At 49.6% G+C, this 12,817-nt stretch overlaps 1 protein-coding gene across 1 annotated transcript in view; it reads left to right on the top strand.

The window, feature by feature from the left end:
• The window catches only part of BRWD1 (bromodomain and WD repeat domain containing 1), a gene marked incomplete at its 3' end in the record, with an annotated part of 68,059 nt that overhangs the window by 54,287 nt on the left and 955 nt on the right, over positions 1-12,817 (top strand). The window contains exons 33-36 of the mRNA XM_012730916.1: positions 6,055-6,218; positions 9,592-9,809; positions 11,040-11,207; positions 11,400-12,302. Coding sequence (XP_012586370.1) covers positions 6,055-6,218; positions 9,592-9,809; positions 11,040-11,207; positions 11,400-12,302 — 1,453 coding nt within the window. The remainder of the gene's footprint in view (positions 1-6,054; positions 6,219-9,591; positions 9,810-11,039; positions 11,208-11,399; positions 12,303-12,817) is intronic.

Raw genomic sequence — 12,817 nt, 5'->3', positions numbered from 1 at the left:
CCCCCCCCCCCCCCCGTTTTTGATCCCATTCCCCACTCTGGGGTGAGAGGATTTTAAAGCCAAGCACACACATACTTGATTTCTAGTGCTTTCTCTGTCATCGGTGACTGTTATGGCTAATTAGCTTTCACTCTCTCTTCTTTTCTTTCTCCTCCTGCATTAATAGTTCTTGTCTCAATTTGAGAGCTCTTTGATTACATTTGGCATCCAAATTGCTTATTTGAGTCAGGTTTACATTCAGGCCCACCATTTTTCTCAAGCTTATGTTCTTGTCAACAAGCACAAGACCAAACAGAAAATAGATAAAAGAATTAAACATAAGACCTGAAACCATAAAATACATAGAAGAAAATGTAGGCAAAAAACTATGACATGCATCTCAGTAGCATTTTTGAAGACTCATCCCCCAAAACAAAGAAGGCAAAGGAAAAGAATTAACACCTGGGATTTCATCAAACTGAAAAGCGTCCCTACAGCGGGAGAGATGGTAACCGAAAGAAAGAGACACCCTGGTCGGGAGAAAAACTCTTGCTGCCTACAAGGGAGAAGGGGCTGATCACAGCGCACTTGGCTCACCGGAGACACCGTGAGCAGCCCAGTCAGAAGTGGCCGGAAGAGCTTCGGACGCTTCTCCCAAGAGGAAATGCCAATGGCCAGCAGGTGTATGCAAAAGGTCAGCTCACTTGTGGTAGGGAAATGCAAATCAGAACCACAGCAGAGACACCTCGCATGGTGAGAAGGCACCTACGGAAAACGAACACCACAGAACACCACAAGCCGGGAGGATGTGGAGAAAGGGGAACTCTCCACACTGGTGGGAGCGCAAGCAGCTGAGCGCCCGGAGGGCCCAGACTGCTGGAAATGCAGCTACCTGACCCAGCCAGTCCACCCCGAGGGACCGACCCACGGAGCGCAGAAGCTTCAACCCGAAGGACGCCCACGCCCCTGTGTTCACTGCGGCGCTGTTTATATTTGTTCTATTTCTTTGAAGAAGATCATTGAAATTTATATCCGGATTGTGTCGAATCTATAAATTCCTATCAGTAGGATGGCCATTTTAGTGATGTTAATCCTTGCAGTTTCTGAACAGGGGATGTCTTTCCATTTTTGGGTGTCTTCTATTTCCTTTAACAGTGTCTCATAATCTTCTTTTATGTGGATCATTTACCTCCTTTGTTAGATTTCTATTCCCAGGTATTTGGTTTTTTGGTTAGTTTGTTTCAATTGTAAATGTAATGGCTTTTTTATGTCTTCAGATTGATTGCTTATAGGATTGTGTGTTGTTGATTTTTGTATTTTGCTACTTTTGTAAACTGGCTCATTATTTTAATGAGTTTCCTGAGGGTTTAGGGTTGCGTATGTGTGTTCCGTCACCTGCAGATAGTGGTCGCCGTGCTCGTTCTTTCCCTGTTGGCGTCCTTGTTCGTCTTTCTCGTGTCTTGCTGCTCTGGCTGGGATTTCCGTGACTGTATTGAAAAGCAATGGCAAGAGTGGAGATCCTTGTCTGATCCTGATTGTGAGGGAAAGGCTTGCAGATTTTCACCATTGAGTATCATACTGTGGGTTGGCCATGTCATATGTGGCTTTCACCGGGTCAAGCTATGCCCCTTCTGCCCCAAGGACTTCGAGGCCTTCATCGTAAACGGCGGGCGACCTTTGTCAGGTGCTTCTTCAGCATCTGTTGATACAGTCGTCAGGTTTTTATTTTCCTTCTTGTTGTGTTGGATTGCATTTCAGATGTTGAACTCGCCTTCTGGCCCGCGCAGATCCCGCGCGATCGGGGTGTGTTACCCCTTTGATGCGTTGTTGGGTTCTGTCGGCGAGGACTTCGTTGAGGACCTCTACATCGCATGCGTGCGCAGTAGGGAGGGCGCCTGCAGTTTGCTTTTGCTTTTTGCATTGCCTTTGTCTGGTCTTGGATTATGTAGTAGTTGCTTCAGAGGAGCTTATGGAGGATTTGAAAGAATTCCGAGGCACCGGGAAAGGCGCTATTTCATTTCTAAGCGTTTGGTAGGATCCACTTGTGAAGCTGTCTGATCCTAGACTTTTGTTTTGGAGGAGGGTTTTGATTACTGTTTCATCTTCACTGCTTGTAATTGGTCTGTTTAGGTGTTTTAATTGTTCTTAATCTAGTTTTGGGTGGTATATTATTCTGTGAATTAGTCCATCTCTTCTAAATTGTTGGACTTGTTTATAAGTAAACGTTTATAGTAATCTGGTTAGTCTTGGTTTCTGCTGAGTCTGTTCTCTTTCATTTATGATCCTATTTGTGTTTCTCCTGTTCTTGTTTTCTTTCTTTCTTTTTTTCTTTGCGAGCCTGGCTAGAGGTTTGTCCATTTATTTTTTCGAAAAAACAACTTTTGGTTTTGTTGAACTTTTGGACTTTTGGATTTTTTTTTTTCTGTTTTGTTTATTCTGTTTTGTTTCTGCCTTGATTTTTATTTCCTCTCTTCTGGCTTTTAGGGTTTTTTGTTTTTTTAGTTCTATGAGATGGGAGATTAGGTTATTTCTTTGCTTTCTCCCCTTATTTCTTGATGTGAGCCTCTATTGCTAAATGTTCACCTCTTTTTATTGCCTTTGCTCTATCCTGTACATTCTGGAAAGTTGTGGCCTCGTCGTCGTTCATCTCAAAAATGTTTTTCATTTCTTCTTTGATCTCATTAATTCCATGGTCTTCCAGTAGTGCAGGTTTCAGTCTTCTTAAAGTGGGAGGGTTCCTTGCTTTCTTTTCTTGGTTTGTTTCTAGCTTGATGCCTTATGATCAGAGAAGATAGTTGGTGGCTTTTTTTTTTTTTTTTTTTTAATCTTAGTGTAGCTGTTGATGTTTGTCTTGTGGCCCAGCATGTGATCAACCCTGGAGGCAGCTCCATGTGCACGTGAGCGAAATGTGTACTTGGAATGTTTTGGGCGCAGCGTCCTGTAGGTGTGTGTTAGGCCCGTGAGGTCCAGGTCTTCATTCGGGGCTCTCGTGTCCATGCTTGTGTGTGGTCTCATCGTCCGTTGGTAAGAGTCTCCACTCACAGGTGTTTTCTGTTGGCAGCTATGATAATTCTCGTCTGATATATTTTGGTGCCCCTTCATTGAGGAGCATATGTTGATGAGTGTTACATCTTCCTGATATACTGTCCCTTTAAAAATAATAGTGGCCCTCCCTGGTGGCGCAGCGGGTTAGGACGCAGCACTGCAAGCTGGCCATAGCAGCTTCAGTGTGAGTTCCATCCCCGGCCCAGGAGGTGACCCACAGGGTGCAGCAGGCCTCTCCTGTCTCCCTGCTGCCTCCCTCAGCAGTGGACTTCATCGATTTGCCTGCTCTGCGCCCTGCTGCGTCTGGTGAATCCTCTTAACACCCTTCACCTCTGGCTTGTACTGTATGGCTTGTTCTGTGGCAATAATAATAATAATAAAAATGTAGTGACATTCTATGTCTTGTTTTACCTTTTTTAGTTTGAAGTCTATTTTATCTAAGTACAGCTTTTCCTCCCTCCCTTTTTGGTCAGTCTGCTTGTGGGGTTGTTTTCCAACCTTGTATTTTCAGCCTGTATTTATCTTTTATAGTTTAATGTGTTTCTTGGGATTGGATTTTGGTTTGTTGATCCAGTCTGCCAATCTGTGTCTTTCTTGATGAGTTTAGTCCATTTACATTTAGGGTTAATATTGATACATTGGTGTCTATATTTGCCACTTTGTGTTTTTTGGTTCTATTCGTTGACTTTATTCTGTTCTTCCTATTCATTCCTCTGTTGGTTTGGCTTTAGGGCTTCTTGTAATATTTTTTTGAAGTGGTGAGTTTTGGTAGTAATGAATTCCTGAAGATCCTTTTTGTGTGGGAGGGTCTTTATTTTTTTCTTCATAGAGAAAGGAGAGCTTTGCAGGGTAAAGTATTCTTGGTTGGCATCTGTTGACTTGGAGTTTGTTAAGCATGTTCCAACATTCTCTTCTTGCCTGTGGTGTTTCTTTAGACAAGTCTCGGGTCAGCCTGAATGGTTTTCCTTTATAGCTTATCTCTTTCTTTCCCCTCATCAACTTCATTATTTTTGAGTTGTTTTGGACTCTTAGAAGCTTTCCTGTTATGTGTATAGCTGAAGTTTTCCTTATAGTGTAGGTAACTTGGTGTTCTTCTAGTTTCCTGTATGTCAGTTTTCATCGCCTTCTTTCTTGTGAAGTCCTCTTGGATTATCTCCTTGAATAGTTTCTTGTTGCCTTCTCACCTTCTGAGATTCCTATACCTCTCACATTTCCTCTCCTCATGGTATCAGATAGATCTTGAAGTTTTTCTTTATTCTATTTTTTTCTTTGTACTTCTCTGCCCTTTTCTCTTTTGGTTCTTTTCATTTCCGTATCTTCCAGATGATTCATTCTTCCATTTTATCAGTTCTGTTTTTGTTACTTTTTAAGCGTTCTTTAGCTCCTCTATTAATCTTTTAATATCCTGCATTTCCTTCTTTAAAGACTCAGTTTTATTCTTTAGTTCACTAATTATGTTTCTTAGATCCTTTTTTTCCTTTTTGCCGTCTTTATTCTAAACCTCTGTCAGGCAGATAAGTTCTTCCATGTCATTGTTGTTGAGTTCTGGTGGCTGATAATCTCTGTGGTGTTTCCTTCCCCAGAGGGCTTGCTTGGTTATTTGTATTTTTACTTCTCTCTGTTGTTTGTTTTCAAATTTGTTCTATACGGTGGGCCACTGTGCCAGTCAGACTGGCGGCATCTTTCCAGTGCCTGCTGGGATGTTGGGGACTGGTGGCCAGGCCGAGTCTGGTGCTGTCACCCAGGCTTCACAAGGAGTGTGACGCTGGGATGGGTTGATGGGTGCTATCCCTGAAGATCACAGGGTCTCTGTATGTTGCTGGTCCCTTCTCCTACATGTGCGTCTTAACCTGCAGTGTGGGGTGTGGTTGTGCATCCAGTGGGGGGTTCACGCACTGTGTGTGGACCAAAAGGCACTATGCGAAGCAGTGGCTGCTCCCTGTGGGGCCTGGGACCTCCCTGTACCTTCCTGGCTTTACCTGATGTTCTGGATGGCGTGCACAGGGGCTGCCAGTCTCCCATAGTCGTGTACTGGCCGGAAGGCACAGTTCCAGGTCTCACTGCTCACCTTTGTTTGCTGGGGCCTCCCTCTGCCTTTATGCAGTTCCAGAAAGCACATGTACTCTTTAAGTAATGATTGTGGACATTATTTTTTCTGTTTTCGAGCTACACTTTTCCATCTAAGTGGTATCTGAGGCAGTAAGCGCTCAGATACAGACAGATGGGATTGCTGGTGGCTCCCCCCAAGGGGACCCTACTTTTCTGTCTGAACAGAAAGTATTAAAACCAACCAGCTTCTGGGGGCCTTCCTGGTGGCACAAAGGATGTCAGCAGCCACTGCACCCCAAGCCTGACGCCCGGCCAGGGAGTGACCCACATGGCACAGCAGACTCCTCCTATCTCCCCACTGCTCCCCTCAGCAGTGTACTCTGTCCATCTGCCCGTTCTGCTCCCCACTCTGTCTCTGGGTAGTCCTCTCATCCCCTGCATCGCTGGCTAGTTCTTGTATGCATAAATAAGTAAAATCTTAAAAAAACAAAAACCAGCATCCTCTATCACTTGAGTGATAGAGTTATTTGGGGTGGGGGTTTGCTTATACCTACAGAAGGGAAATGGGGAAAAATAGGTGATGAGCACTGACAACAGACAGCTGAGCCCTAGTTATAGGGAGTTGCTTGCTTGACAACCACAGTTACCTGGAAACAAAACAGGTTCGGACTCTTGGGGTCCAGTCAGTATACATGGATTTCCTTATAAACAAGTTGAACTCACAGTATATAGTCTGCTACTGTAAGTGTATCTTCCTATGATTCCTTACTCGCGTTTTCTTTTCTCTGACTATTGAGCGAATACAGCTTTCTTAAAGGCGCGTTTCTCTCCCTCTGCAGGCGTCACTCGGAGAAGGGCAGGAGGTCTCGGCAGCCGGAGGAGGCAGGGGCCTCGCGTGGTGCCTTCTGGCTGCTGTTTGCTTTGACAAGATTCTTTTTAGAAGTATTTGGAGTTCTAGTTTTTGTTTTCATATCCTTGCAGATCTACAGTATGACCTTGAGATTGTCTGCCTTGTTTGAAGAAAAAATGAAGAAAATCTCCTCTGATTTTAAAATTGGCCAAAAATTTAGTAAAAAACTTCGAAGGAGCCAGAGGTTCCAGAGACGGCAGAACTGCACCCGCGCCAGCAGGGCGGACGCCAGCAGGTAGAGGGTGCTGCGGGCCGGGCGCGCTGCCCCGTCCGAGGCTTTTTGTTCATTTTTTTTTTTTTTTTTTTTAAAGCTAGTTATTCTTACTCATTTTAGACACGGCATAAGAAAAGCTTAGTGTGCAGGTATCTGGTACCATAGAGCTGTGCATTGATGTGACCATGTCAGTTCATGGGCATTTAATGAGCACCGCAATTTAAAATGTCCAAAGATTAAAGTATTGTTTGCATCACATAAATAACTCCTATCCTATGCTTTTATTTTGTTTCACTTTGTAATGTGCTTCGTAAGTATTAAGCTTTATCCATTTTATTATTTCCTTTGGCCTGCACAAAATCATCCTGCACTGTTCCAGACTGTTCAAGAGTTCATAGAGCCCAGAGCAGTGTAATGAGTCGAGTCCAGAAACCTTTTCTTTTCATGCAGACGAAAGTGGCTGTTGCCGCTGTTGAGGGCTGGGGTGAGTGTCCACTGGAGATGGAGCCTCGCGCCCTGAGGGTAGCTGCAAGGCCGACAGCTGCCGTGGTTCCCCTACTCTCCCCACCGTTTCTCGGCTGTGCCCTGCGGCGACATCCTTGTGTGCTTCACGCGTGGTCTTGGCAAATAGTGGAGAAGCAGGCTCGTCCATGCCCTCGCGGTCCTTACCCACGCTGTCGCCCTCCTGGCGGCTTCTGTATCCTCGCGTGGCTCCGAGTTGCCTTTTGCGGTCACTTCTGCAGTGCTGCTCATGAGGCAGGCAGGCCACAGCGTCCCCGGGCTTGCCGGCGAGTCTGTCTCCCCGAAGGGGCTGGGAGGCGCTTCAGTGGACGGGCCTTCGCATGGCATGGATGGCCCGCCCACCCTCTTGTTTGACTAGTGGCCCTTAAGCCAGCTTTCGCTCCTGTCTGGGAGGTATGACGTGCTCGCCCTTCTGGGGCTGTGTCCAGCTTTATGGGTGCTTTCCAGTCGTTTCTTTAGATCATTTGTTCTGCCTCCGTCCTCTCTCCTTGGGCCTGTACACGTTGATGGAGTCGTGCCCCCAGGTCCCAGAGGCTCTCCATTTGCAAGGGTTTTTCCGCTGTTCTTCAGACTGGCTGATCCTTACTGATCTGCCCCTTCAGCTCAGACCTGCTGCGGTGTGCATTCTGTGAATACTGGCTTAGGTGTATATTTCCAGCTCCAGCTCGGTGGTTTTTTTGTCCCTGTGATACTGTTTATACTTTCCTTTCGTTGGTTTGCCTTGTTCTGTGAACATACTTGCAATAGTTAATTTGAATATCTTCCATCCAACGTCTGGGTCCTCTCAAATGATTTCTGCCTTCCTGCGAGTTTTCCTGCGTATGGGCCAACCGTCCAGACATCGTCAATAATGTCACGCAGCTCTGGGACCTACATCTCTCCCAGTTTTTGTCCTTGCTGTGTGCTGTTAATGTTTGTAGCGACTCTGGATTGTGGTGCCTCTGCTCCCTCCCCGCTCCTTCAGGTGGGGGCTGCTGGTTGGTTGCACACGGCATTGAGGCCAGTTCTGCGGTCTGTCTCCCTGCAGCATATAGGCACCAGCGCCTCCAAGATGCTTAGAGAAGTGTTGCTTTCGATTTGGTCCCATTATTGGTCTTCCTGGTTCAGCGTCGCTCTGTGGTCAGAAATTCCTACCTAGTCACTCTCAGTGGGGCTCCCCCTTTTTGAGGGCCTCTCTATGAGGTGGGGCGGGCTTCCCCGTGCTTTTATTACCAGACATGAGTCTCAAGCTTAGTGGAGGTGAGTAGTAACTGTCTTCCTCGAGCACGTAGACAACCTTCCGCATCCTGGAAGATGCTGGAGCTTTGCAGAGACCCCGCGGGCGACATCCTCCTCGCCTCGGGCTGTGCTCTGCCTCCTGTCCGGGCCCTGCTTGCTGCACCTGTGCCCCAGCCCTGCTGTCCGCCTGGCGGCGTTCCAGCCATGGGTCGGTCGGGCCAGCTCCCTCTCGCTGTGTAGCCACCATCAGGCCGCGCTGCCACAGCAGGGCACGTGTGATTCGGGGAGCCCCAAGTGACAGTGCAAAGGGCTCCACTGCTGTGCTTGCATTCAGCTTTCTGCCAGAAATGCCATTGCATGCCTTCGGCTTTCTGGAGTGCTGAGATGCTTTGGGTTGTTTGGCTGCTTTTATTTGCTTTTAGGATGATGATTTGCTGAAGCCCCGCACCCCAGATTTAGAGTAGGAGAAACAGATAAGCATAGCGTGAAGGTGACTGCCTTAGTCCTGTTGAGCTGTGCTTCGATCCTTAATTCAAGTACAAGAAACACAAGAGTTAAGTCCCCATCTTCGACACTCTTAAGACTTTGCATTGTGAATCAGAATTCTAGAAAACTGGAACAACTCAAAGAACTTTCTGTACACTGTTCCCACCTTCACCTGTTGTACTGTTTATTTTTTCTGTTTTTCATTCCATTCCATGTTTTTCTTCAAAGTCAGTCAAAATATTTTCAGCATTGTTCACTAAAAATTAACACTTGAGAAAGTACAAAGTACACCCCCCCTCCCAACATAGGCAGGCAAGGCTAGGAGACAGGCCTAGTGTTGTGAGGATTTCTGTCTTCAGGCAAAGAAAGAAGCCTCAGCTATGGCCTGACTACCAGGTCTCAGGATAAGGCTCTAAATAGATAGGGGGACATTTTAGCAGCCCCCTTTCTTTTCAAAACTCAGTGTGTACATTAACCAGACTTTTGCCTAAATTTTGTGCCTTCAGAAGTCTTTAAAATAACTGTTGATTTTCACCGAGAACCTCAGAACTGTGGCAACTTTCCCAGTGCTCTTGGGGAGGATGTTGCCTGGGTGCATTGTCCCCACTCATGATTTTTTTTTTTAAAGATTTATTTTATTTATTCATACAGAACTGGGGTACAGGCCAGAGATGCGGAGGGTGAGAGGCTTCACCAGAGGCAGAGTGGGGAGCAGAACAGGCCTATGGACGAAGTACACTGCTGACTAGAGCCGTGGGCGGGTCAGGAGAGACCTGCCGCGCCCTGGGGGTCACCTCCGGGGCAGGGCGGGATCAAACTCATGCGGAAGTGGCTTTAGCTTCTCAGTGCTGTGCTCTAACCCGCTGCGCCACCAGGGAGGGCCGATTTTCCTTAGTATTTAATACAAAGAACCTAAGGTTTTCATCATGACTTTCTCTATTACTTGATCATTTGTTTATTAGTCAGATGTGGAATAAAATCATTTCAGATTTAGAGTAGCAGAATATTACTCCATGGTAGAATGAGATGTCAATAATGAACATTTTAATCTTTTGGCCATAAAGTTATTTCAGATTAAGAAACAATAGATTAAAAAGTGCATTTTTACTTAGTGAACCAGTTACTTTTATGGTTTAATAGGGATTGTTTCTTTGTCCATATCTTCAAGCAGAAATATCAAGCAGAGGCGGCTGAAATCGCAGACGAAGGCGGTTCTGGACCTGGTCAGCTCTCCTGCCCGGTCAGCCTGCAGCCGAGTTGCGGGTCCCGCAGGCCGTGGGGCGAGTGCGTCGTCAGGGGCCACTTCCGACTCTTCAGATTCTGCCGCTTCGTCCGAGAGGAGGAGGAGGAGACCCGTCCCGCTGACAAATGGCTCCACGTTATCTGGTGAGGCACGGACGCAGGCGGGTGTCACCTGACGCTGACGCTCAGAGCGCCGCGCAGCAGCAGGTGGCTCTGACCTTGACGCTCAGGGAAGCGCGGTCCTCACAGGAGCCGCGGCAGCAGGTCTGGACTCCCAGCAGGCAGCCACAGCTTACGCAAATTTGAGCCCTCCAAATTGTAGAGATACCACATTTTGTAAAATTTCACATTTTGGTATTGGTTTAAATTTACAAAAAAAAAAAAAAGAGGCATAGTCATTGCGTGGGTTTAAAGCTTGCGGCTGAGTAAACCCTGCCTGTCTGTGCCCCCCTCCCTTGGTGGTGGCAGTGGGGTCCTGCACGGGGCCGCGGTCACCGCTGTGACTCAGTGACAGGAGCACATGGGAGAACGCAGCCGAGTGCCCAGACGGGCCAGTCTCGTAGCGGGTGGGTCACTAGCCTGGCCTGCGTCACGCAGTTCAGAGGATGGAGTCAGCTTCAGGGAGACGGTCATTTGGGTGGTGCGATGCGGGAGGAGGACTCTGGCCAAAGGTCGATGTGCCAGGCAGTGGGCAAAGCAGCCTGCAGGTGGCACACGCCTCGGGGAGAGACACCAAGGCGCCCCGTTCTTGTGGCGCAGGAACAGTGGGGTGCATTGCAGAGCAAGCATTTGTCTTTTAACAGTGTGTTTCCACTCAGTGTTCATTTGTGACTGGAATGTAAGAAACACGTTTGGATGAAGGGACTGAGGACACAGGTCTCCGGCTAAGCTTGCAGCGGGGTGCACATATCGTGACCTGCACTAGTCACAGGGTTTCTTTCACCTCTTTTTGGTGGAACCTGTAAAAAGGTGCTTTCTTGAGCTGAAAGCTTGTTCACATAGCTGTGCTGTTAGGGTAACAGGAGACAGACCGCGTCTGCTGAAACGATTGCGCTTTGCCTGTTGAAGGGCCCTGTCTCCTGCAGCAGACGGATGTATGGGTCTTGAGGCTGATCACATCTTTAAACGGATGTCTATGAAATGCACACACTTCTTCTAAATCCAATTGTCTTTATTACTTTGCTACCAGAAACGGAAGACTACATTTGTTCACAATGCTGAATGTGTGCAGAATGTCGTCAACTGTTCTGTGGGCAGTTTGCATCCTGTCAGTATTTTTAAGAAACCGCTTTAGGTCTTCTGTTATGAAGTAACTGCTTAGTGTGTAAAAATAGGAAAATGCATATAATGTGGTTGCTGCTCTGTTTTCCTTAGAAAGTGAAATGGAAGATGCCTCAGGCTCGCCGTCTTCGTCTTCATCCTCCAGCAGCTCTGACGACAGCACAGCAGGCGCGCAAGCTTGTGAGGCCGCCTCTCGTGGGGGCCCGGCCAGGGCCGGCAGCCTGCGGGTGCCCAGGACCAGAGCAGCCCAGCAGAGACGTGGTGAGAGGCCCGGGCGTGGGGCGTGGGTGGCCGGTGGCGCTCAGCCGACTGCGGGGGGCGCTGCAGCCCCGGCTTTCTGACTCCACGAAGGAGGTGGACTTTCACTTTCAGGTTGTGGAGTAGGGTGTGTGAGCATGAGTGTTGTTCCAAAGTGACAAAATAAGGAAGGCCTCTCTGGTCCTTTCTTTCTAGGTCTGGTGTCCTTGGAAAATGGAATCGGCCGAAAAGCCACTCGAAAGCGGGTCTATCTGAGCGACTCCGATAACAATTCCGCAGAGGCCGGCGTGCGCCGGGCGGCCAGGGCCGGGGGCAGCCGGAAGGTGCTCCGCAGGTGTGCGGCCCTGGCCGCCGACAAGATCAAGCTCATGAGCGACGCCGAGGAGGACTCCAGCTCCGCCAGCGCCTGCTCTGGCCGGAGAGTGCCACACCGCAACGCCTCTGCCGTCGCCAGGAGGAAGCTGTTGCAGAACTCGGAGGACGAGCAGAGCGTGAAGTCGGAGCTGGAAGGCGAAGACCTGGAAGAGCAGGGCCGGTCGGCCCCGCTGCCCAGGGCCTGCCCTGCCCAGCACGCGGCCAGTGGGTCTGACAACGAGGATTCCGAGTCCGAAAGCGATCTGCGGTTCGCCCGGAAGAGCTGGCACGCCAACGGCTACCGGCCCCACGCCCCCGCCGCCTCCAAGGCGAAGTTCCTTAAAATAGAGTCTTCCGAGGACGACTCCCCCGGCCACGGCTCAGACAGCGCACACGACGCAGCTGCTGGCCCGTCCACATCTAGGCAGAGACTCCAGGCAGAGGGGGCCTCTGAGGAGCACGCAGACTCGGAGCCAGGAAGGCGTGCCGGAGGGGGACACCGTGCGGGTCACTGGAACGCTGCTTTCCTTAAAAAGGCGGCCATTTTCAGTGACTCCGAGGGCGTGGAGTCCGACGAGGGGCACGGGGGCGGCCGGGGGCCCCAAACAGCGGGAGTGAGCCTGCCCTCAGGGCGCCTGCAGCCGGGCCCGCCGCTGGGGCCCCAGCGACTCCCAGAACACGTGTCGGAAACGGATTTGGATTCAGATGACAGGACGAAAGGGAAACAGAGTCGTCTCACAAAAGGTAGCTGAGCTTGCCGGGCTCTGTGGCTTCAGTGTCCCTGCTGTGCAGCAGCCCCACCCTCCCCGTCCCCAAGACCCTCCGCCAGCGCGCTCCTGTCCCCGCGAGCCTGCGCCTGTCGGCTTTGCTTTATCCCGTCGGGCGTGGCCTCGTTTCTGGCAGGCGCCCTGCCCCTGGCTCTGCGCAGAGCAGGGTGAGCACACTCCAAGCTGTGCCCGGAGCAGGTCGAGAGGAGGAAGGCGGGTCGGGGATGGCTCAGACAGGTGGATGGAACGTGGCGTGCGTGAGCCTGCTGGTGGCGGCACGGCGGGGCCCCGCAGTCCCCGCCCGGGGGTGCTGCTGAGTGCGCCCGCTGGGGCGGCAGTTGCTGCCTCTGCCGTGCGTTTCCCCGATGGGAACGTGGCACCTGGGGCGTGGGGTCACCTGCCGAGTTAAGATTGTGCCGGGGGGTGGGGACTAATGGAGAATCTTCAGAAGCGGCAGCTAGAGCTAAGATGAAACATAGATGATGCAGGTGG

This window comes from Condylura cristata, unplaced genomic scaffold (assembly GCF_000260355.1).
Source record: "Condylura cristata isolate star-nosed mole 26May11 unplaced genomic scaffold, ConCri1.0 scaffold00003, whole genome shotgun sequence".
Lineage (NCBI taxonomy): Eukaryota > Metazoa > Chordata > Mammalia > Eulipotyphla > Talpidae > Condylura > Condylura cristata.
This window is presented reverse-complemented; position numbering and strand designations above follow the sequence as displayed.